The sequence below is a fragment of the Brachyhypopomus gauderio genome, chromosome 13 (assembly GCF_052324685.1).
Source record: "Brachyhypopomus gauderio isolate BG-103 chromosome 13, BGAUD_0.2, whole genome shotgun sequence".
Lineage (NCBI taxonomy): Eukaryota > Metazoa > Chordata > Actinopteri > Gymnotiformes > Hypopomidae > Brachyhypopomus > Brachyhypopomus gauderio.
Genome location: NC_135223.1, coordinates 11,113,546 through 11,136,582, shown reverse-complemented (window position 1 = coordinate 11,136,582; position 23,037 = coordinate 11,113,546). Strand labels below are relative to the sequence as shown.

General features: G+C 40.8%; 4 protein-coding genes across 7 annotated transcripts; 3 read left to right on the top strand and 1 right to left on the bottom strand.

Moving 5' to 3' along the window:
- Nucleotides 1-72: 72 nt before the first annotated feature.
- rcvrn2 (recoverin 2) lies at nt 73-3,020 on the bottom strand. Its single transcript, XM_076970954.1, has 3 exons — nt 2,456-3,020; nt 546-657; nt 73-439 (listed from the first exon to the last, which is right to left on the bottom strand). Exons 1-3 carry the CDS (start codon nt 2,834-2,836, stop codon nt 354-356), a joined length of 579 nt encoding a protein of 192 aa, XP_076827069.1. The 5' UTR covers nt 2,837-3,020; the 3' UTR covers nt 73-353.
- Nucleotides 398-14,497, top strand: LOC143473810 (cell adhesion molecule CEACAM6-like). Of its 4 annotated transcripts, XM_076970951.1 has the most exons (11): nt 8,555-9,670; nt 10,530-10,844; nt 11,199-11,471; nt 12,025-12,273; nt 12,585-12,693; nt 12,923-12,963; nt 13,226-13,363; nt 13,801-13,847; nt 13,950-13,988; nt 14,155-14,196; nt 14,382-14,460. In XM_076970951.1, exons 1-9 carry the CDS (start codon nt 9,562-9,564, stop codon nt 13,980-13,982), a joined length of 1,314 nt encoding a protein of 437 aa, XP_076827066.1. In that variant the 5' UTR covers nt 8,555-9,561; the 3' UTR covers nt 13,983-13,988; nt 14,155-14,196; nt 14,382-14,460. The 4 variants fall into 4 exon arrangements, with proteins under 4 accessions (XP_076827068.1, XP_076827066.1, XP_076827067.1 ...); XM_076970952.1 differs by lacking the exon at nt 13,950-13,988 and having other exon boundaries at nt 14,382-14,497; XM_076970953.1 differs by lacking the exons at nt 8,555-9,670; nt 13,801-13,847; nt 13,950-13,988; nt 14,155-14,196; nt 14,382-14,460 and adding an exon at nt 398-931 and having other exon boundaries at nt 13,226-13,778.
- LOC143473813 (uncharacterized) lies at nt 6,176-8,418 on the top strand. Its single transcript, XM_076970955.1, has 2 exons — nt 6,176-6,479; nt 6,711-8,418. Exon 2 carries the CDS (start codon nt 7,152-7,154, stop codon nt 7,575-7,577), a length of 426 nt encoding a protein of 141 aa, XP_076827070.1. The 5' UTR covers nt 6,176-6,479; nt 6,711-7,151; the 3' UTR covers nt 7,578-8,418.
- A 3,108-nt stretch (nt 14,498-17,605) lies between the features above and the next one.
- Nucleotides 17,606-23,011, top strand: fdps (farnesyl diphosphate synthase (farnesyl pyrophosphate synthetase, dimethylallyltranstransferase, geranyltranstransferase)). The gene is made up of 10 exons (XM_076971038.1): nt 17,606-17,750; nt 18,322-18,462; nt 18,793-18,933; nt 19,116-19,196; nt 20,049-20,171; nt 20,267-20,355; nt 20,556-20,628; nt 21,201-21,278; nt 21,446-21,580; nt 22,030-23,011. The coding sequence occupies exons 1-10, from the start codon at nt 17,748-17,750 to the stop codon at nt 22,228-22,230; spliced, it is 1,065 nt and encodes a 354-aa protein (XP_076827153.1). The 5' UTR covers nt 17,606-17,747; the 3' UTR covers nt 22,231-23,011.
- The last annotated feature ends 26 nt before the right edge of the window (nt 23,012-23,037 follow it).

The window sequence follows — 23,037 nt, the reverse complement described above, 5'->3', positions numbered from 1 at the left end:
GACATTGGAAAGGCAATCAACTAAATCACATACTGAAATCACATAGCAAATGACAACTTTAGTAGCTGAACTATGTGTATTATAAATAGAACAGAAAAAATAAAATAATACATCTCCAGGATCTCCTGCTTTGCTGTGTAGAGTAAGACAGAGCAGGCACACAGGCCTGGTAGTGTTACTGCAGTGTCACATCACAATACACACAACCTAGCTCAGCTCTTGCTATCGAGGAAACGGTACATAGTTATATTTACAAAATATCTGGAGACCAAACCTAGAGCATAAAAAACCCAGAGGAACAGGAAGTGAAGAGGAGTACGAGGGATACGGCCCAGCATACGGCGCCTGGGCGCCTATTTGCTAGGCTGGTACTGGATTAGGTGCAGGGCGTCTTCATTATCCATCACTCCCTGAACGAACTCCCCCTCTGCCAGACGCTCTGTGAGAGACAGTGTAGCAAACACATGCGCAAGGCTCATCTTTGTGTCCGTGTATAATAAACCTGTAACGCATTGCAGTCATCTACCACCGCTATGAATTCTCACCGTTGTCTTTCTTGTTGAACACGGACCAAAGTTTTTCTGCTCTCTTCTCTGGAGTGTTCTCGTCTGCTGGGAGCTTTGCCTGTTCCTCCTTGGGGATCATCTTAAAGATGGCCTGACCGGGGAGCAGAGAAGATACAGCGCTGAAGAAACAGCAGAAACATTAGCCGTTCTGAAAACTGCATGCTTTTTCATGGGGGTTCAGTGTGACATCTGAAGTCTGGAATTTTTTAGGTCAGAGTAGGTCTAGCAGCCTTGATTTTTCAGAGTCTAGGATCATCACAGGCTCACAGCACCACTCAGATGGTTTTTGTTCAAGATGAGTTCAAGAAGTGCAAGATGACAATCTCGCCATTATTATGACAAAACACCCATTATTGCTTCTTAAGGTAAATATTTTGTGTAATTTTTAAATTGTTTGTTTTAAGAGTAAATTGGAAGGGATATATTGAAAACAATGTCATAAATAAAACTATGAGCCGTAAGAAACACATTTAGGTAGAGGTACCTCAGGACAGAATGAAATGTTACAATGACATTTTTAAATAGGCAAGTGGAGATGTTTTGTCGCCCCCTGTTGGCTGATATGATAAATGTGTAGAAAAAACTGAGGCACTAATACGATTGTACAGCTCAAATTAAGTTTCCTCCTATTTTCAGCGTATTAAGAGCAGCTAATTTTTTGTTATGGGCCATGTTTAAAATTCTGACACACTCTACTACTCTATCTTTCACTTCAAAAATTCTTATCTCATTACAAAAAAAGTCCATGCTGTGTCTAATTCAACTGTTGTACTACTGGCTAACACAATTAAATGCAGTTGTTTATACACTGGTAAACAGTTTAGGAATGTTGAAAAGTATAAATGAAATTAATTAATGCAAATTAATTTAATTAATGAAAAAAAAGAATAACCAAAAGTGGGGTGTGTCTGATTAACAGGATTAGGACACTGTGAGCAGTCAGCCAGGACTCCTGTAGGGTGTACAGAGTGGAGTGAATCCCAGACTAGTGCTTCCTGGTCTACATGGAACCACCGGTTCAGCACTGCAGCCCAGATAAAGAAGGGGCCTTCACTTAAGTTTCAGAGATAGATTAGAGTCTGAGTCAATGCCTCTGGCCACAGATTAACACTGCCTCAGGTCACCGCACTGCCCTCTTAATGCTCGTTTAACTCTACATTTACAAAAAAGATCAGAGCTAAAATCAGGGTCTTTATGGTTATTTTGGTGTAGTAGAATGAGTTGGTTACTTAAATTGCAGCAGTCTGCAGTTTGGATCATATCTCATTCTCTTGCGAAACATTCTGTCACCCCTCCTACATGAGATGCTTTGGCTTGAGGTTAAACTGTAGCCCAAATCAGATTAGACTTGTTTTTAGGTTCTAAATCCCCTCATTTTCATGTCTGTCTCCCATCTCCCGTCAGACATGTTCGCATGGCCTACGGAAATGAGTGTCTTCAAGTAGCTTCAAGTAGTTTCTTTTACTTCTTTGGCATCCAACAATTTATTTTTATATTCCAGGGTTGTGGTATGTTATTATTTAGTGTGACTATCATTGAACATCACTATTGATGTTGAACCCATTTAACTCTACCTATTTTGTAAAAAACTTACCATAATAATTGAGATTATCAATTAGATGTATAATTTTGTGTTCAAGCGTTAGTTTGATATATTTGTGCTGTTCAGTATTGAAACCATTCAGAGGTTTTAACAGTGTTGGCCTTCCAGCAGAATCTATAGGCTTTTCTGCTCTGAATAGATGTCTGAAGGGCCCACTTCTCTTTCCTGACTTTTGTGGCTCCACCGTGCCTTTAGCCAGTGCAACTATAGTGATTTACAGGGTGTGCATGTGTTATACACCCTTCCTGCCTCTCCTTTCACTGGTGACAATTTCATAAAAACATACCTGGCAAATTTCTGAAACTTCTGACTTGGTGATGTAACCATTCTTGTCGACATCAAAGAGTGAGAAAGCCCACTCCAACTTCTTCTCCGTCTTACCACCAGACGTCATGTGCAGGGCAATGATGTACTCCCTAAAGTCCAGAGAACCGTCGTCATTGGCATCGAACGAGCGGAAGACATGCTTGGCATATGTGGTGGGGTCGCTGTCAGGGAAGAAGCGGTCGTAGATCTTCTGGAACTCCCCTGGCGTGATGCGTCCTGACGGACACTGCTTCTGGAAGTTCTCGTACCACTGTGAGAGCTCGTCTTCCGAGAATCGCGTGTTGAGCTTCAGGTCATTCAGGATCTCCTTGGACATGGCGCTGCTCTTTGCGTTACCCATCGCTGGCGGGTGCTGCGGGTGGGGGCCTGGGCCTGGGTGTCTGCTCTCACAGGAGATGGAGGAGGTGTTGGAGATAAAGGTCTTACTCTCTTCAAATCCGATCCAGAGTCTCACAGGATCAGGACACCTTTTTCTGTTCTTTTCTGTTCAGCAGAAATCAAAGAAAGGAATGTCAGTGGACAGTCCGTCTGAAATGTGGACTGTGGAGAGGAGGGGTGGTAACCTGGGAGGGGCAGTAATCTGAGAGGGGTGGTAACCTGGAAGGGGTGGTAATCTGGGAGGGGTGGTAACCTGGGAGGGGTGATAACCTAGGAGGGGCAGCAACCTGGGAGGGGCAGTAATCTGGGAGGGGCGGTAACCTGGGAGGGGCAGAACCTGGGGCAAAAGGCAAGAAGTGACATATGGTGGGTAGGTGTGGTGGGAGGATGTGGGTTTAGGTGGTCACATTTGACAACAGGCTTAATTCTGTTAAGGCGGTGTAAGGCGGATTTCATTTGACTGAGCTGTTGAACCTTAAATTGACATCTGTGGCCTGTCTATCAGAAGCCTATCAACAATTTTAAACTATCTAGAGAGTAAAACCCCTGTTTTGCCTATGGTGGAAGCATTTCTAAAAACTATGACATAACTGACAAATGCCAGCTTTCCAATTACTACACATATTTAAATAAATCCCAGGCTTCAAACATATGTACAAGTTTAAATGGCCAACTTTTGCTAGGGGTCCCTAGTAATAAAAATAAACCAATCCAGTGCAACTGCATTTGCCTGTACTAATTAATGTTTTTTTCTTCTCTTGTCTGTACTAATTAATTAGACTGACTTAGTCTTTCAGTTTTGAGAGCTAGACACTGAAGTATGTTTCTGGGAGGACAGGAGGTCCACCCAGTACTTCCAACCATCCTGAATTGCATTTCTTTGCTGAGAACTCACACTCCAAATAAGCTCCAGCAGCACGCCCAGGTAACCATGTGTGCTGAACACACAGCCTCTTAGTGGACATTAAAGCTTCTACGTTAATCCCAGAGAGCAGTTGCCAGACAACTGATCTGATTTCAACTACTTAAAATATGACCCTATGTACCCATTTCTCTGACACAAAATAAAGGTCACTGGAGAAGTTTAAGGTGTCCTTTATAATTTCTGGAAACATTATTAGGCTTATAGGAAGACCAGACACACAATAAATGCAGAGTGATAACCATGAACATGCAGGATATCCAATCAAAGCTGATGGAGGCTGACTCAATTAAGGATCTCATTGATCTGGGTCCTGGGCAGCGTGGTGGTGTGGTGGTTAGCAATGTCACCTTAGAGCAAGGTGGTCTGGGTTTGGTTCTCGGCCTGGGCCGCTCTGTGTGGAGTTTGCATGGGTGGGTTTTTTCCAGGTACTCCACTTTCCTCCCACAGGGCAAAGACATTCATGTTAGATTGATTGGACACTCTAAATTGTGTGTAGGTGTGAGTGTGTGTCTTGGCCATGCGGTGGACTGGTGACCTGCCTATGGTGTACCCTGCCTTCGCCCAATGATACTGGGATTGGCTCTAAATTCCACCCACTGAGCCTTACTAGCAGGATTAAGCGGTAAAGATGATTGATGGATTAATTTGGGTCAGCACTGCTCTGCTCTTCTGACTCTGGTAAAGTGTGGTAGGTAACTAGGGGCTCCCAACCCGGTCTCCTTATGCCTTATATCTGAGTCCAAGCCCCAAACTGCATTTACTAACTGATGCCACTTATCTATTCATCGTTTTAATCTTTTTATTCATCCACCAAGCCTCTCATAGAAACCCAGATTTAATAACTGAATAATAACGAATATCTTAATTTTCAAGATACAGCCATCAAACATAGTGAAATGACTTAACAGCTGATAATAAACACCAAACTGCATTGGACTAACTTTAGAATGCTGTTCATGGACTAAGATTAAAATATGTTTTTTGCAGTAACGGATTAACGTTAAAATTGTTGGGCTAACATATAAATATTGTTCTCAAATAACGTTATACTAACATTTTTTGCCATAAAATTAAGCTTGTTTATACTGTCAGGCTAAATCACTATAGGGGAATTTAGTATTCACTATGACACTGACATTTTGGTCTTTCTTATTAACTGCGTGTCTGCCCCTCAGTTAGAATTTCTCTGTTATATTTTGTACTTTTCCATTACCCTCACAGTCCACTGTACCTCCTTTACTGATAAGAACACCAGTCATCTTAGCCAACGTTTTAAAGACACATCTTATTTCTTCTGGATTTACCTAGATGTCTTTCTTATTAAACTTCAGAACTTGTTCCTGACACCGTGTGTTGTGAATCTGTTCTCCTGACGCCAGTTACGGAACACTACTGAACACATTTGTACAGCTGTTTGTTAACCCTGATGATCTACGTCTAGAGACTATTTCAATCCCTAACAATAAGCGGGCTCGCTTTCTAGGTAGGCTTTTTTCGTTTATCTATTAAGGATCATTTTACACTTTTACATGCTCTGACAAACTGATTTTCCCCCTCGATTTCAAATCCTAACACTCACTTTACCGTCAGGCTAACGAATATATCAGGATAACGTGTGGCTGTCAGGTTAACTCAAAAGTCAGACTAACTGTCAGGCCAAATTGATTTATTGTCTGGCTGCTTGCCACTGGCTCTGCCTGTGATCTGATTTGGCTTCAATTAACTCAACTCAGGATCTGTAACCTATATTTAGACCACATTTCAATCCATACGTGTCATAATCCTAACAAAATACATATAACTAATGCGATGTTAAGGCTCTCAAATGATTCTAGAAATAGAAAATATACTATAGAAAATATTGACACAGCATTTGTTGTTTGTTGCAGGGGTTTTTTGGGGGGTACATGTGGGGAATAAGCATAAAACGCTTCAGGATAATATTTTGATGGTTTAAAGAAATAAAGCACTTTATTCTCTTTTCATTTGCCTATTTGTTTTGTCCTTGTTGCACAGGATAAAGGCAGGATAAAGAGACAAGGGAAAGACCAACAGAGCAGGCTGGAGGGGGAAATTTGTTTTAAAGAAAAAAAACTTTCTCTCTCCCAAGAAAACAATGCTTCCACTCAGACTGCAGCCAGAGCCTGAGTGAGGGAGAGGGATGGAGGGAGCAGAGGAAGGGAGTGGGTCTTACATAAATAGGAGATAATGGCTCATAATGATGCTTAATGACGGACAGGGCTTTCCTTCAGAACACAAAGGGCGATGGAAACAAACAAATGATAAGGAAAATAATAACAACAGCTAGCCCTGTGGTGGAACGGCGGCGTCTGGTGGCGATGACGTGTCAAATAAAAGGCCCTGGCTCTAGACTCTCCTGCTTCATTCTACGCAATCCTCCCCTCACAGGGTGGTGGTCTTGAGAAATCATAAACAAACAATTTTCTTTCTTTTTCAAGGTTTTTGTCCTTTCTTTACATTAGTCTCACTAAGAGAGTTAGAGGCACAGCGACGGAGATCTCAGTCCTGCACTGCGGAAGCACTGCTTTAGTGCTGTAGTGGTCTAGCTAGCTGAGCCACTCAGGTCATAGTGTGATGGCTGTTGTCTATCGTATGGCTGCCTGTCGATCCTCTTCCGAGCGTGAGATGGCTGTGTGAGACCATGCACGTGAGCTGAAAGGTGAGAGGAGAATATTTTTTCCCTGTCACTTCTATTTTCACTAGTGATGTTCATTTACATGTTACAATAGTTATAGTGCACATGCACTTGAGTTCAGTCGATATTTAACCAAGTCTAATTGAAGTCAGGTTTTTATACATTTTAACAATGAGTCCAGCTTGTTTGATAATGCATGTGTGTCATTATTTACATCTTCATGGCTCACACTAACATTTCCTCACAACTTTCCAGCCTTGTCTGACTGAACAGTCCTAGAGTGGCGAGAAGATCAGAGGGGCATGTACGTCACAGGAGAAAAGGTCTGATGTAGCAGCTTCAAGGAAGAGCTGAAAGACACCTGATTCATACAGTGCTTTACTGGTTCATACAGTGCTTTACTGTTCTTACAGTGCTTTACTGTTCTTACAGTGCTTTACTGGTCCATATAATGCATTACTGGTTCACACCAAGATGACTGAAATGTACTAGAACTGACACCTGCCTGCCATATCCCAGCTATTCACCATCAAAGAATTTCAGCTGTAACCAAAGATGTTTTTGACTGTATCTTAACAGCAACAAAGCTACTGATCACTGTCATTACATTTTTGAAGCCACATAAGCAAGCTACTCATCTTTGGTGCAGTCGGCTAGGAGCTTTTTGGGACGCTGCGGGTGTGAACTGTACTCATCATGGAAACAATCCTCAATCCGGCTGCCCTGCCTGACTCTACCCCTGCAGTGATCTATGACCCCAAGTCTGAAACTGTCACCATACAGAGCAAGATTGTCTCTGTTGCAGGGGTCACAGTTGTAACGGGAGGCACAGAACTGTCCTGGGGCTCCTGCATGCTGGCCTTTGGGTTCTGGGGCACTCTCATCGGTCTGAGCATGGTGTCAGTAGGACTATGGGAGTACTCCGAGGTAAAGAAGGGCAGTACCTCACACCTGCTGGTTCTGGGCTTAGTGGTTCTGGGTCTGAGCTTCAGTGTTGTCGCCGGGGTTGTCGGGTTACGTTGTGCAATGAGAAAGAGAGGGAGGACAAGAATACAGAGAGATGAGGGGAGAGTTGTACTAGTTGAAGGAGAGGGGGGTGTTCAAAAGATTGTGACTGTGTGAAAGTGTTGGAAAAAATGTGGGCGGGGCCTGAGAGATACATGAAAGTGGCAAATGATGATGGCGTTCTATTAGATTTAGTCCCTCACCTTGGTCCGTTAGCCTACTGTTGGTCAGTTAGCGTTTGTAAAATGCTTTACTGTTCAGCATGATCTCTGTATTTCGCAGATGCTTTTGGCAAACTATATTATTACAGCACTGTAATACGTGTCACATTTGATCTCTGTCTTGGAAGCCAATATCCAGAATCTTTGAAGCTTGATTTATCTCATTTCATTTGTCATCTTCAGGAGAGAGCTGTTGTACCATGGGGCAGAAAAAAACACTCAACAATATGACATAACTTTTACTTCTGAACATGTGTCTGTATCAAAATATTGTATTCAAGGGAATATTGTTGAGTTAGTTTACTGAGATCAACATGTTTGGTATGTTCGGTCACTAGGTCATATCAACCACTTCACCAAGACAGTCTGTTTTGGTTTCTTGTCTACACCCCCCTTCATCTCTCTCTGTCTTTCTGAGCAATGACAGGGAGTGTCAAAGGAAACAATTTGCTGAGTTTCCTGTAACTAAAGGCATTCTGGCATTTCCTGTGTAATGCCAAACTAAACACACCTAGCGGTTCACATCAGTTCAGGAGTTAAATATCAATTTTCATTTTATGAGACCTTAACATTTATAAGGCTTCTTAAACAGTTTTCGGAAATAATAGTTGCTTTAAAAATCTATATAAACAGGGTTAAAATGCAACTTACATATGTAATGTTATGTATGCAGTTGTTACAAAGGTTTTGTTTGAAGTAATGGTGAAAAAGTGTAATTAAAGATTTGTCTCTCTGTCTGCTGTATATCTTCTATTGTTTTCGTGTCAAAACTTTATCCAAATGGATTTCTTGGTGCTGGATGTTTGCATATATACATATATACAAATAGACACTGAACAGGGAGCCACTGAAGTTCTGCTTCAGTGTGTGCGAGCGCGTGCACACACACACATAAACACACACACACACACACACACACACACACACACACACACACACACACACACACACACACACACACACTACACTCGCTCTACTCCCAATCACTGATTGGCTGCACTTGTGCCTTGGTTCTTTGCTTCTCCTTTATTCAAAGCCAAATCCCCCCCCCCCCCCCCATATCTGATCAGTGTTTTGATGCCAGCATCTCACTAAACTTTGCTACTTCCCTGTAATTTGTCTAATCTTTCAGGTGATCCAATGCATTGAAATAATCCAGTCAAGAGGATGAGTCACCGTCTTAGCTTTATGTAGTGTAAGATAAGACCTGACATTGTCTGAGATGAAAATGTTGCTTTAGTTGCACTGTGAGCTTTAAAGTTGAATGAAGAATAATACATTTTTAGCTTCAATATATGTTGATAAATATCATTTTATATTCACAAATTCAGCCCTTTAGATCTAATAGATCTAATAACAATAGATACAATAACAAGAATTTCCATTTTAATTTTCAAGAAATTGTTATTCATTTATTGAACAATGCTTGATAAGCAGTTATCGGGCTTATTAATAGCATGTCATGTAATAAGAAGGTCTAATGCCTGATTACATCTTTCATGCATGTAATTTTGAAGAAAGATGTTTAACTGATTGTGAATTACTTTCTGTACTTTTTCCAAGAAATGGCTGATTGAAAATTGTTCTGGAAATTGTTCTGTTTTAAACATTGGTTTATATAAAATGTTTGTGTACACATTTTTGTTACACATTAATATTACTGGACTGTCAATTATATAATAAAACAAAATTCTCAAAACAAGCTTTTTATATAGTTAAACTCTATAAAGGACACAAGAGGAAACGGAGAGGTGAGCTGCCATATCAACTGTAGTACAATCAGAGTAGCAGAGTAGACAAATGGATTCCCAGAGTCGTAAACCAAAGGCCACTTTGTCATAAGGAAGTTCTCCAAATAATTAAGCTACCCCTGCATAGATATGAGAGCATTACCAGCTGAATGTGATGCCAGACAGTATGAAATAAAACAAAACATAGCAACCATGGAGTGGGTTATATTGACTGTTTTGATCGTAGTCCTGCTGACAGGTAAAGAACATCATTTTTGTGTTTAAGGCAGTGCATTTTTGTAAAAGAATAGAGCACTTTTGTCTTAACTTGGGGGTGTTGTGCATTTAATGTTAATAGATAACATGGCTTTAAAAGAAAACAGGACTTTGCTTCATTGCAAAATACATATTGATCACATTCAATGTTTTGCTGTGGGCATTTTCATTGAAGAGATTTTTCTTTATGTAGAAAAAAAATTGTTTGAGTTTCAGTAAGGACAAAGGGCAATTTAACTTTGTCATACTGCTTATGACGGACCTGCCTGAGGAATGTGTCCTTGTTACCTTCTACATGAGTCTGCCCTCATAAGAGTTGATAATAATCTGTTATATTCAGTTGATGAGGTGTTCCTCAATATTTTGGTCATCTCCAATATTTTTAGATCTCTTAAGAACTTTGATACTGTGCTATGACATACTTAGCTCTTATGCTTATATCTAGAAGAAAACTATTTATTTCAATAGGTACGGTATGTACAACTCTTCCATTGCTCCTAATGTAGCAGTTACTATAAACTTTGAACCATCACTCACTTTTGAGTCCCATATAGCCCCCAATTTTCTACTTCTTGTTGAACATTCTGAGATGCTTTACAACACATATAGTTGCAAAGAGTGCTTATTTCTCCTTAGCCTCCCTGTCAGTCTGAACCTGTGTGACCTGTATCATCAACCCAGCGGTTTTCCTCACTGCATTATTTTTTGATTTTGACACTGTGTAAACTCGACAAATCTTTGTCGATGAGCTTGAGATGACACCATATGTATGAGTTTGGAGGTCAGATGTATGAGGTTATTTTTCTGAAGATGGGAATGATAAAATACTTTCTCTTCCCCAGGGTCCAGTCAAGAGCAGGATATATTACCACCAGGACCAATATATGGGACTGTAGGGTTAACAGTCCTATTCAACACCATTACTCCTCCTCAGCTATCTGATGTAGTCACGTGGAGTTTCATGAATAAGAGCATTGTAATATTTACCCCAACGTCAGAGGATATTCTCCCTGAATACAGAGAGAGAGTGAGTCTGAACAAGACTACTGGATCTCTGGAACTAAGAGTTCTGACCATGGCTGACTCTGGAGTGTATTCCTTAACATACACAACAGATACACTATCACAGCAGGGACATATTTCCCTGGAGGTTTTTGGTAAGATATTCTTTTTCACTTGAAGGAAGTTTCACTTTCAGTTTCACAATACGGTTTCACAATAAAAGCAGTCAACATTAAAGACATTGCAATAACATTAAATAACAGGAAACCTTGCAATAACATTAAATAACACCAAAATTAAAAATCACAAAAGACAAGTAAACATACAGTTCAAGAGAAATGGCACCATCACAGGACGTTCCTGCCATGGAGCTGAACTGAACATCTCGTACAGCCTGTTCTAGTAATGACTAGAAGTTCTTCATCGAAGCTTAACTGTAAGGCAAGAACAATATTATGAGTTGCACAACTTTCAGCCATGCCTAACCTGTGATTTTCACTCTTTCTCAGAGCTGGTGTCTGAAGTATCCATCACTGGCCCTGAATACATTCTCATTGAAAATAGCTCAACCCAATTGGCTTGCATGGGAAACGGCACCGTTATTACCACAGAATGGATGAAGGATGATCAAATTCTGTTTCCCAGCACAAGATTCACATTCTCAGCTGATAACAGAACCTTGACGATCAGTCCAGTGAAGAGATCAGACAGCGGTGAATATGGGTGTAGGCTCAGCAACCCTGTTAGCTCTGATACAGCTAACTACACAATGACTGTTAGCTGTAAGTATGAAACATATTTAGCATCAAAGAAAGATTTGAAGCTCATCTTGTTGATGATAATCTTTGAAAAATACCATCTCTTCCAATGTTAAAGAAGTACTTAAGAGAGTGTTTATGCTGGCCTGAATAGTTCTGGTTCTGGTAGTGTGAGAACAAAAAATAACTTGACTTCTCATTTAATTCTGAATAATAGATATAATTGAAACAGCACTAAAGTATAAAATACCTGAAATAAATTTCTACCTTGTTATTTAACATATCCATTTGCCAAATTATGTCCTTTATGCACTTGGGAAAGTATCAAGGTAAAAGATTTAATGCAAATAAAATTCAAAGAACGCTCAGTTATTGACCAGCTCGTATGATATGAATGGCAATACTTTTAGATGTTTTATGTAGTATTGTAGTGCACAAGTTAAATTAACCTTTGTTCTTTAGGGAAATCCATGTTCATCCTTTTTTGTTAGCTCTTCAATTTTGATTCACTGGAAAACCAGTGTTGTCTGAACACTCCCATAAAGCTGCCTGGAGTAATCCTGTGTGCTCGTTGTAGATGGGCCGGATGTGAAGATACTGGGGTCCAAGGTGGTAGAAGAGGGCTCGGACATACTGTTGCTCTGTTCCTCCGCTTCCCAACCTGCTGCCATGGTAACGTGGACAGTGAATGGTGCGAGTGCGGGAGACTCCCCTCTGTACGTGGTCGAGAGCAGCAACCTGAGTCACAGTGGCGAGTACACCTGTACCGCCTGGAACAACGTCACTGACCTTACAGCCTCTGCCGCTGTCTTTCTCACAGTGGAAGGTAAGGTGATGGAACCCTACACCTGACCACAGCGGCACCATGGAAACTAAAGTTTAATAAGTGAGAGATTTGTCCATGTTCATAGTGGTGCTTCAAGAAGAAGCAAAGTACAGGTTAAACGTACATCCAGATCCAAGATGTCTACAGATGTTAAGCTAAGATGAATTAGCAAAGCAATGTAGATTATTTGTCAATTTATTTTGAACATGAAAACTGTGTGTGTGTGTGTGTGTGTGTGTGTGTGTGTGTGTGTGTGTGTGTGTGTGTGTGTGTGTGTGTGTGTGTGTGTGTGTGTGTGTGTGTGTGTGTAGCTGCAGCATCAGGACTTTCTCCTGGTGCAGCTGCAGGTATTGCAGTGGGTGTTATTTTGGGAGTGGAGCTTTTGATCGGGATTCTCTGCTTCCTCATAGTTCACTTTAAGTAAGTCCCAAATCTCTCTTTGGCAGTACTGGTGCACTAATTAAAATGCATTAAACTACAATCCAAAATGAAAGAATGAAAAAACTAGTTTGGACTTCACACCCACATATTTAAACTGACTGAAAGTTAGCAACACTTTGTAAACAAACAAATTATGGTCATCATCATTCAAATTTATGGTAATCATCATTCATAATTATGGTAATCATCATTCATTATTATATTGTAGAAGTTCTGCTGACCCTGCTCATTCTGTGAGGAAACAGTCAAGTGAGTAAAACAAGCAAAAACACAACAATGAGAATAAAACAATGCAATAAAGTATCATGCTAACACTGCTAATGCATTTGTCTATATTGCATGTTACTTGAAATTAAATCTCACCGTTAGTTGTCAGGTTCAGCTGAGAATCACTGAAATTCTATTTCATGGAAACTTAATTAAATAGTATTAAATTTAATTTTAGTCCTTAAAAAATATTTTAAAAAATCTACGCAACTCTTGTGCTGACTAGAGATGTTTCTGATTGTAGTGGACTATGCAGAAGAGGACAAGCAAAACAGAGACGGAAGAAGAAGGAACAGCGCGAAGCCGGAAGATAAGAACAACTCCACAGCGTTCAAGGTCCAGGGCCCAAGATATGAAGAACCACTCCAAAGGCAACCTCAGAGTAAGTCATACGGCCAGGTTACCTGTCTGGCCTGGATTGTCCAGTCTAGACGATGCTGTGGTGAGGGGTTGAGGAGACGTGGGTTCTCCATGCTCCCTGAATGGCAGGTCCGTTGCTCCACGCATACCTAGTTCCTCTGTCCTGCTGCTGTGGAGGTGGAGCTGGACAGTCTCCAGCTCAGGGGTGCAGACGTGGGCACAGAGCAGGATGTGAAGACCTGGCATCTGGGTTCACCTGCTCAGACACACTCACACACTTCTCACACACATCTCTGCAGTGCAGTGAAAACTGACACAGACGAATCAAACTGGGGAGATGATCAAGCTAAAAAATAATAAACTAAAAAATATCATCAACACTCCAGTGCATGCTTTGGTATCTGTATATTCCAATAATGAATTTCCACATTATAATCATATCTGTTTTCTCATGATCAGGGAAAAGGGAACCAATATATGAAAACGAAAAACCAAGATTACCCCCGGTGAGTTCAAGGCTTTAATATGCTTAATGTTCAGATTAAAGAGAACACCTTAAAAATGCTTCAACACCTTATATTTTAACAAACCAAACACATCTTTTTTAGAGACCTTCACAAATGCCCCCAAACAAGATATAACTCACGGTAAACATTGTTTCCCATTTGAGGGGGTGTTGCAGCCTAATTTTGAAGAAAGAGGTTAAAAATGAAACTTGACAAAATTATCAAAATCTGTAACATTTTTGAAATATTTGCTACAGCAAACCATGAATTGTATTTTGTATGTGTTAATTCCATTTTGGAATTGCAGGATACCAGAACATACTGCAGCTCATTACCATGACTCTTGCAGGTATGCTGAAGCTCACTTAAGTAATTGACCGTTATAGCATTTAGTTCCCCCCATCATATACTGCATCTAATTTAAGATGGGTCTGTCTGAATGTGATGGGGTATATCTATTCTGCATGGTAGACTATCTGTATTAATGATTTTGATTAGAATGAGTTCAAATAAATAAGGACTCATCTTTTTTAGCTGTTCAACCACCAAGACGACAGAAGAGGACTCACTGTGTTGTTGGATCCCTTTGGATGACAGGCTTGTGTTGTGTCATTTCTGAGATCTTATGCATATTTTGCAATACTGCAAAACAGAGGTGGGACCAAGTCAGTGTTTTGCAAGTCTCAAGTAAGTCCAAGTCTTTATACCTCAAGTCCCGAGTCAAGTCTCAAGCAAAGACACTCAAGTCAAGTCAAGTCTCGAGTCAAGACAGGCAACAGTCAAGTCAAGTCCCAAGTCTGAAACTTGGAATTTCAAGTCCTTTCGAGTCTTTTTTTTTTTTTTTTTACCAATGTTGCAGGTATATTTTAAATGTAAATAATAGACATGCGTTCTTTTTTAAATCTGTATTCTCCTCAAATCTTGATAAAACGTGCAACTGAAAACACGAAGTATAAAAAAAGTTAAAATTACACCTCTTTATTGCACAATTCAATTTGTTAAACTTAGCTGCAAAAATATTCAATTTTCCAGAAATAAATATTATGTGAAAAAGTCATAAGTAGAACTCCATGTTCAAATAAAAAGTGCTGATATTTTCACAGTACAATACAACGAACCATAACAGCATTTTCCCTCTCTTCTCTTATCTGGTTTCTTGGAGAACATGTGTGAGTGACACAAGACAAACAAATATAAGAACTGAACAATTAACAGGAATCTGCAACTTTAGACATTTCAGTGAACTATTCTGCATTGCATTTGCTGGCCAAAAGTCTGTATGTCATTTGTGCACGATGAATGATGTCCCCATAGCTGAAAACTCGCTCCACTTTTGTCAATATATTTTTTTCTCGACGTAGATGTCTTCAAATACACAATCCATGCTGAGATAGAACTGGATATTATGATGGTGACAGAGAGAGGCTCTCTTCCCCGATTTCAGATACAGAACCCAGGGTTGCCAACTCTCACGCATTGAGCGTGAGACACACGCATTTGACCGTCTTCACACGCTCTCACGCCACACATCCGATTTCTCACGCCGGAAAAAAATCTAGTTTATTTACCTCTGATCCACATCTATGATTCAATGAGTTACTAGTTCGCTCTGGCACCAACCACTGGCGATCGATCGATCGCGATATAATACTTAATTTGTGTCCATTTTACACCCCGCCCGGTAAAAAATTACGTTCGCCAACCCCCCATTTGATTGGTTGTGCTGCAGCTCATGCACACACACACGTACAGAGTGTGGAAAAGCAGTGGACTGGTCTGCGTCAGAAGGACGGAAATGAAATTAATGGGGCGCACTTTATAAATATTAATATGCGTTTTAAAATTTAGATTTGGGGTAAAAAAAAATGAAGTCTTTGCAAGTAAACAGGTTCAAGTCCAATTCAAGTCCCAAGTTATTGGTGTAAAAGTCCAAGTCAAGTCTAAGTCTCTGAATATTTTTTCAAGTCAAGTCAAAAGTCTTAATATTAATGACTCGAGTCTGACTCGAGTCCAAGTCATGTGACTCGAGTCCCCACCTCTGCTGCAAAATGTATTTACCTATGAATTTTGTCACAAATACAGATATAAGGAATAAAACACACCTTGCAGACTGTTGTAAAAAATAGATATATGTCGCCTTCTTGTGGATTCCATGGATTTCTAAGCAACTTCAAGAGCAGTGAGGGCCAGATTTGGTGAGGTGAAGGAGGGGAGAGGGGGGTGGGGTAGTATACACTATAGCAGGGGTACTCAAAAAAATTTGTCCGCGGTCCAATTTTGGCAGATACCTGTGACCTGAGGTCCGGTGCGGCGGGGGTGTGGCGAACGTAAGTTGTTGAGCGGGGGTGGCAAACGTAACACTCGTGACGGAGTGTTTTTTCAATAGCCCTGAAATAAATGCTCCGGTTTTTTTTTGGTCCGTATCCAGTTAATCAGGAATGAGATTGGGTCCGGACATTACTGCGTTCGGGTCCGGATCCGGACCGCGGTCCGCCAGTTGAGTACCCCTGCACTATAGTATACCCTGCCATCTGTGGCTGCGATAGTATAATGGTATAATGTACACTCCCATCTTCTGGTGAAATATAAAATAGCTTTTTGGAGTCTATTGCCCTCTTCTGGTGAAATATAAAAATGCTGTGGTCAACAGAGATTGCGGGCCAGTGAAAATTTGAACGCGGGCCGCACTTTGGACACCGCTGGCATAGATAGTTTGCTTTTGTTGTGTAGCCAATGACAGTGATTGTACAAACTACACAGAATACATTTAATATATATTTTCAAATTACTACCTTCTTTCAAATTTCCAGTTAAATTAAGTTTCACTCTCATTGGTAATATATATCGATTCTAAGAAGGTTTTTATCATCTACATCATAATCATGAAGCTTAACATTGTTGCAGTGTTACAAGTGAGTTCCAGTTTTGAATTATTGCTTTGAAATGACTCACTATAACTGTACATCTGAGTCTGAACGGATGCTATAAGATAACAGCACAGGACCACTCAGAGACCACTCCCTCAACATGTGAATTTCTGAAATAATAGTTGCAAAAATGACTGTTAGCAGTGAATCGTGATGGTATTTTTGTTGTTATATGAAAGCTATCAGGATTAAACATGACATAATAAACAATAAAAGTGTTCATTTTCAATATCTTCTTGAATAATTGTGAATTCTGCTCCTTCAACTGATTCAACAGAGCTTTACTGATTTTTACACACTGTCCAACTCAGCGTTTGGTGACCGTGGCCTGTAACTTAGTCAATCAAATTCAATCAAATTTGTTATCCAAATTTATGTGTACAGCCATGACAAAAAAATTATTTTGTTCACCTGAAACTCAGTTTTCAAGTCTTAGTTTTCAACACATATGTCTATGCTTTCTATGATACTTAACAAACAATGAAAGCATTGTATGGTGCAAGCATAAACTATACCGTGTGCATTCTATTCGATACTTGCATGTACAGTCTATGGGCGCAATGTACACACACCGGCTCAGGATTGGGTAACTGTAACCGACTGTGTACGTTCCTCTGACATTTACAACATCAGATGGATCCACTGCCACGAACCCCGCCCATCTGAATCGTTCATTGGCCTGTCGCTCTGAAGCCCATCCTCGTCCGATTGCTCTAACCAATGGCATTCATGTACGTCATATGAAGCTTTCCGATTCACCGGTGCCCCACGCGCAGAGACTTTCGGGACTTGAAGTGTACAGACATGTGGGTAAAATAACCCCGTTTGACCTTAAAAACTACAATGACAACAAAGCCCTCAATCCGTGGGAAGTCGCGTGTTTTCGTACGGCAATGACAGGGAAAATATAACCACCGTCTCAAATAAGTGACGGTCTGTGTTTTGGCATTAGCTTGAACGAGACTCGAAAGAAATGGTAAGACGTAACGTTGGAATAATTGTTGATTGTTGTGCTTGTTTAAAATAAATTTATTTTATTATTCGCACTGCGGTTCACATTGTTGTGTCTGTTAACCTCATGTAGTTGGCTATCTTAGAACTAAGATTAACCTAGAGAAGTCCATCCTGTTGTCTGTTTATGAAGTGACATCCTAAAATAGCAGCACACTATTGATATGTTTGATGTTGATTTGTCATAATTCAGTTTTAAGTCTCTTTTCTATTAATGTCAACGAGTGGATAAGAGACATTACACTTTCTAATAAACAGAACCGTCGCTGTAGTAGGGCTGTTCTAGCTACATTGTGAAAGCATCAAAGCTACATTATGAAATAAATCTGTTCTTGTGCACATCTATTTGAGTATCAATAGTGACCACGAATCCACAAACTGAATCATGTTCTGTGTGAAGCTGTCAGTATTGCCCCAGACTCACTGTACTGTTAAGTACATGCAGAGCTGTGTCTGTGGAAGCTGGCATGAGGACGTTTTTTGTATTACACTTTGTAATATGGACATTTTTGCTATGTATATGCCAATATTTTCAGGGTGACAGCAACTGCAGTAATGATGTCCAGATGTCAGACGCTCAACTCTTTGATAGACAGTTTGAGAAGATTGTGTCTGAATTAACAGAGCAGGATATTACAGATCCAGTCCTTGCTGATGCACTCAATAGACTCCGTGAGGTACGAAAACTCATATTCAAAGATATGTTGTGGTTCCAGGAAAAAAACTGTTTTGGCGATATCTCTAATTTGTCTGCAGCTTGCATGTGCCACTCCTTTCATTTAACTTTATCAACTTCAACTTACACACCCTCAAGAGTTGTATAAAGGATTGGGGCTTCGTGAACAACAACAAAACAAACAAACAAAAACAAACAAACAAAATTGGTTGACAATAGTTAGGCCAGTTTGATGTTTAATCTTATGTGCCCCTGAAGTTGTATGTGATCTTTTAAACTAGTTCATTTTAGTTCTGGTGCGTCAGTTTGCGACAAACCTATCTTTCTTTAGATTCTACGGTACAATGCCCCAGGAGGCAAGAGGAACCGTGGCCTGTCCGTGATTGGTTCACTGCGGGAGTTTGTTCAGCCTGCTACGCTGTCTCATGACGAGGTCGAGCGTGCCCTGCTGGTCGGATGGTGTATCGAACTGGTGAGCGGACTGGCTTTTCCCTCTCTCCCACAGAATCACACTTCACATATATACTTCACATATATTTGATTGTCACCACTAGAGGAGCTGAAATGGCAGGCGTTCTGTGGCCGGACAACACGCACATATCTTTTTCTAACATCTGTTTTTTCCCCCCCACCTCTATTCAATCTCTTCCATAGCTCCAGGCTTTCTTCTTGGTGGCAGATGACATTATGGATGCCTCTGTAACACGGAGGGGTCAGCCTTGCTGGTATAAGAAGGTGAGATGGTAGTAGAGCTTTTATATAAGAACACTGGAGCTCCAGAATATATTTGTTTTTGCAATGGCACTCAAGGCTGTTTGAAGGCCTTTGTGTACAGCAGAGAAGTGCAGTTCAGTCAGCAGTGGTACTGTGGTCAGAATCTGACCAATGATGCTTTGGATAGGGGAGATAGACCTTTAATGATAATAGATGGACTATAAGTGGCAGCTCTAAGGTTGACCTAATATGATTGAGCAGAGTAGGTGAATGTTTAAGGTGAAGATTGAGAGTAAGTCTGTTTAACAGGGTTTTTTTTTCTATTAGGATTTAGGAAAATACATATGAGTCCACATCTGTCTGCAGCGTGTTCCTCTTTTAGCTACAATGTGAATGATCAATGTAATTCTGCATAAAAATGACATTCATTAAAAAGTGATTACAAGCATGAAAGGACGAGCAACTTTTTGCACAGTGATGACACAAGCCACCGCAGTAGTAGTAGTTTGCATTTTGCTCACTTAGGGTTTAGGCTGTAAATGGGGCAGCAGGATTTCAGTCTTTCTGAGGACATGACCATGGAGGCCTAGTTCATCCTCCTCAGTTTGTGTGACCTGATATTGTGGAGATGCTTTCATACACAGAGAACTACCAAGGGAGTGTGAAACCTCTGCCTAGAAGCCTGCATGCTGTGGCGTGCATGCTGTAGTTATGTAATGTCATTTGCCATCTTTAGCAAGTATTGAACTGTTTGACATAATTGAGATTTTATAAGGGATGAGGGTTTTTTGTTTTGTTTAACAGGGCATAGGACCACTCAGAGACCACTCCCTCAATTTGTTTACTGATCTGTAACCATTTTGCATCTCTCAGGAAGGCATCGGGTTAGATGCCATTAATGATGCTTTTCTCCTGGAGGGGTCCATTTACCGTCTTCTGCGCAGGAATTGCAGAGAACAGCCCTACTATGTCAGTCTTTTGGAGCTCTTCACAGAGGTGAAAAGTCTTCGTAAACTCTTATTTGTGTATTTATATGCGTATATACGTGATTGCTTACATACATGACCTAAATCTTGGGTCATCTCTTGCAGACGTCCTTCCAGACGGAGCTCGGCCAGACCCTTGACCTTATGACAGCACCACCAAAGAAGATTGACCTGGACCGCTTCACCCTAGAGAGGTGAGACAGAGGGGAGGGGGAAGGTGGGTGGGGGGTGTGAATTGAGTGAGATCTGATGAAAGGGAAAACCTTGTGTGGGGTACAGATTACTGGAATCCATACAGAATGGTATGGAATCTGTCATGAAGGTACTGATTTATCCTCACTGACCTTTGGGCACTTTTGATGGGAACATAAGCGTGTTTCTTATCTCCTGGCAGATATAAAGCCATAGTGAAATACAAGACTGCTTTCTACTCCTTCTACCTCCCTGTGGCTGCAGCAATGTACATGGTGAGAGAGAGAGAGAGAGAGAGAGAGAGAGAGTGTGTGTGTGTGTGTGCACAATAGTGGTGGTGCAGTAGTTCACTACATCACTACATTCACAAAGTTATTTGAGAACTAAGGCTTTGGGAATAGTATGCAGAAACAAGTGGAGAAATAAATAGTGTTAGTATTCAGCATCTGTGTTCGCTTCTGCCAAATTTAGAGTAGAACTCTGAATCATTTCCAAGTTGGCTTGCATTGCTCGTGTCAACATTATGAAGGTACTTATTTATAGAACGGATATTTATTTATTTATTTGATATTTATACTTATAAATAGATGTCATTTTCCTGTCAAATGTCAAATTCCCCACATTCTCTAATAGTACTAATAGCAATTCACCCTTATAGGATCCTATATGGACTTCAGATGTATGTGGGATAGTTATGATATGACAATGATAGTCCCCAACACTAAAATGGGGACTCCATGAGTTTGCTGGTCTCATTGAGTGTGTGTGTGTGTATGTTTGTGTGTGTGTGGTGCACCTGCACACACACTTGTTACAATGCTGAGCTTATTGTTGTCACCCACCACAGGCAGGGATCAACAGCGAGAAGGAGCACAATAATGCCAAGCACATCTTGCTTGAAATGGGCGAGTTTTTTCAGATACAGGTACACCCCTATGATCAGCCTATGATCAGTCTATGATCAGCCTATGATCAGCCTATGATCAGCCTATGATCAGCTTCCTTATTGGACAATCACACTGGAAATACGCCACCATTTATTCAGTAGTCAACTTTTCATAGCATGGGTATCCTGATGTATGTTGTTGCCAGGATGATTACTTGGATTGCTATGGAGACCCTGCGGTGATGGGGAAGATTGGCACCGATATCCAGGACAACAAGTGCAGTTGGCTGGTGGTCACAGCACTGGGGATTATGACCCCTGAGCAAAGAACAGAACTACAGGTGAGTGAGTGGGAAGGCTAGAGGATGAAATATGGAGGGAAGTGAGAGATGGGCACTGCCATGCTGGCCTTGCCCTGCTGCAGCACTGCGTTTCTGCGTTTGTGTTTGTGGGGAGTAGTATCCCACAGACACTGCAGGACCTGCTTCGGCTCTTTCTCTTTTGAAGTGCAATTTTGTTGGGCCCAGATGCCATAAGAACTCCTCACTGTGACGGTTGAAACCACTGCACTGCGCAAGAGGGCTTCAGATACGGGTCTGAATCTGGAACGTGTAAACGCCTCTGCTCCATGGCTCTATGGAGTGTCTGTCGGTGCCGTTAACAAACAGGACCCATCTAACCATCATCCTTGTGTGACTCTCGCTTTTCTCTCTCTCTCTCTCTCTCTCTCTCTCTCTCTCTCTCTCTCTCTCTCTCTCTACCTGCGCCTCTTTCTGTCTCTCTCCCTTAGGCGTGTTATGGTCGCAGTGATGCTGAGAGTGTGGAGAGAGTGAAGGCCCTCTATGACACTCTGGAACTGCCCATCCGGTACCACCAGTACGAGGAAGAGAGTTACCGGCGTCTCCAGGGCCTCATCCAGCGTCACGCTCAAAATCTTCCCCATGCCGTGTTCCTTAACTTTGCCAAGAAGATCTACAAGAGGAACAAATGAGGCAGGACTGTGTGAACAGGGCATGACTAAAGACTTTTGTGGAGATTCAAATTCAAGCCAACCAGCTATGTGAAGTGATAGTGCACCATAGGCACAAAGCAGGGGCTGTACAGAGAGAGCAGTGCATCTTGTCAATGGTGTAAATATATTCTCAAGATTGTAGATATGTTTATCTAAAAAGACTTTAATGTCATGGTCATTTTCATATCTGTTGGAATTGGAGATTTTGCAAAGATTTCCTATACTGGAGGATAATTTTTGACAATATTTCATCTAAAAAAATGTTGGACATTTTACTTAATCTATAAAATGAATAACTATGATTGTTCCTACTTTTTAATGCTTAATTGGGATATACACCCTTTACATTATACTTGTCCAGTGTCTTGTATACTTCCCAAACCTATTTATGAATGGTTAATTGCATTTTCACATTGTATCACTGCTGTTCAGGCAGAAAATAGCACTGATCTTTAGCTTGTGCAAATTCCATAAGAGAGCTGTGTTTGGGCTGTGTGGAAGGTCTTGGCACCACTTCAACTAGATTTTATTTTTTAAAGCTCTGGAGACAAAACCTAAAGCATTTACCAACACAAAGAAAAAAAAATGAAGAAACCCTGTACAAACCTCACCACCTTTCGGCAAAATTAAGAATTCCGTTACAAAACGTGTCCTCCAGTTTTTTGCCTTAATAGTGCTGTCCTTCATGCCATGTCCATGTCTTCACTGTCATTACACTAAACCTGAATAACGCGAAATTAAAATAAAAAGGACGAAATTCCTTCAGACTCTGTATTAAGAGAAACC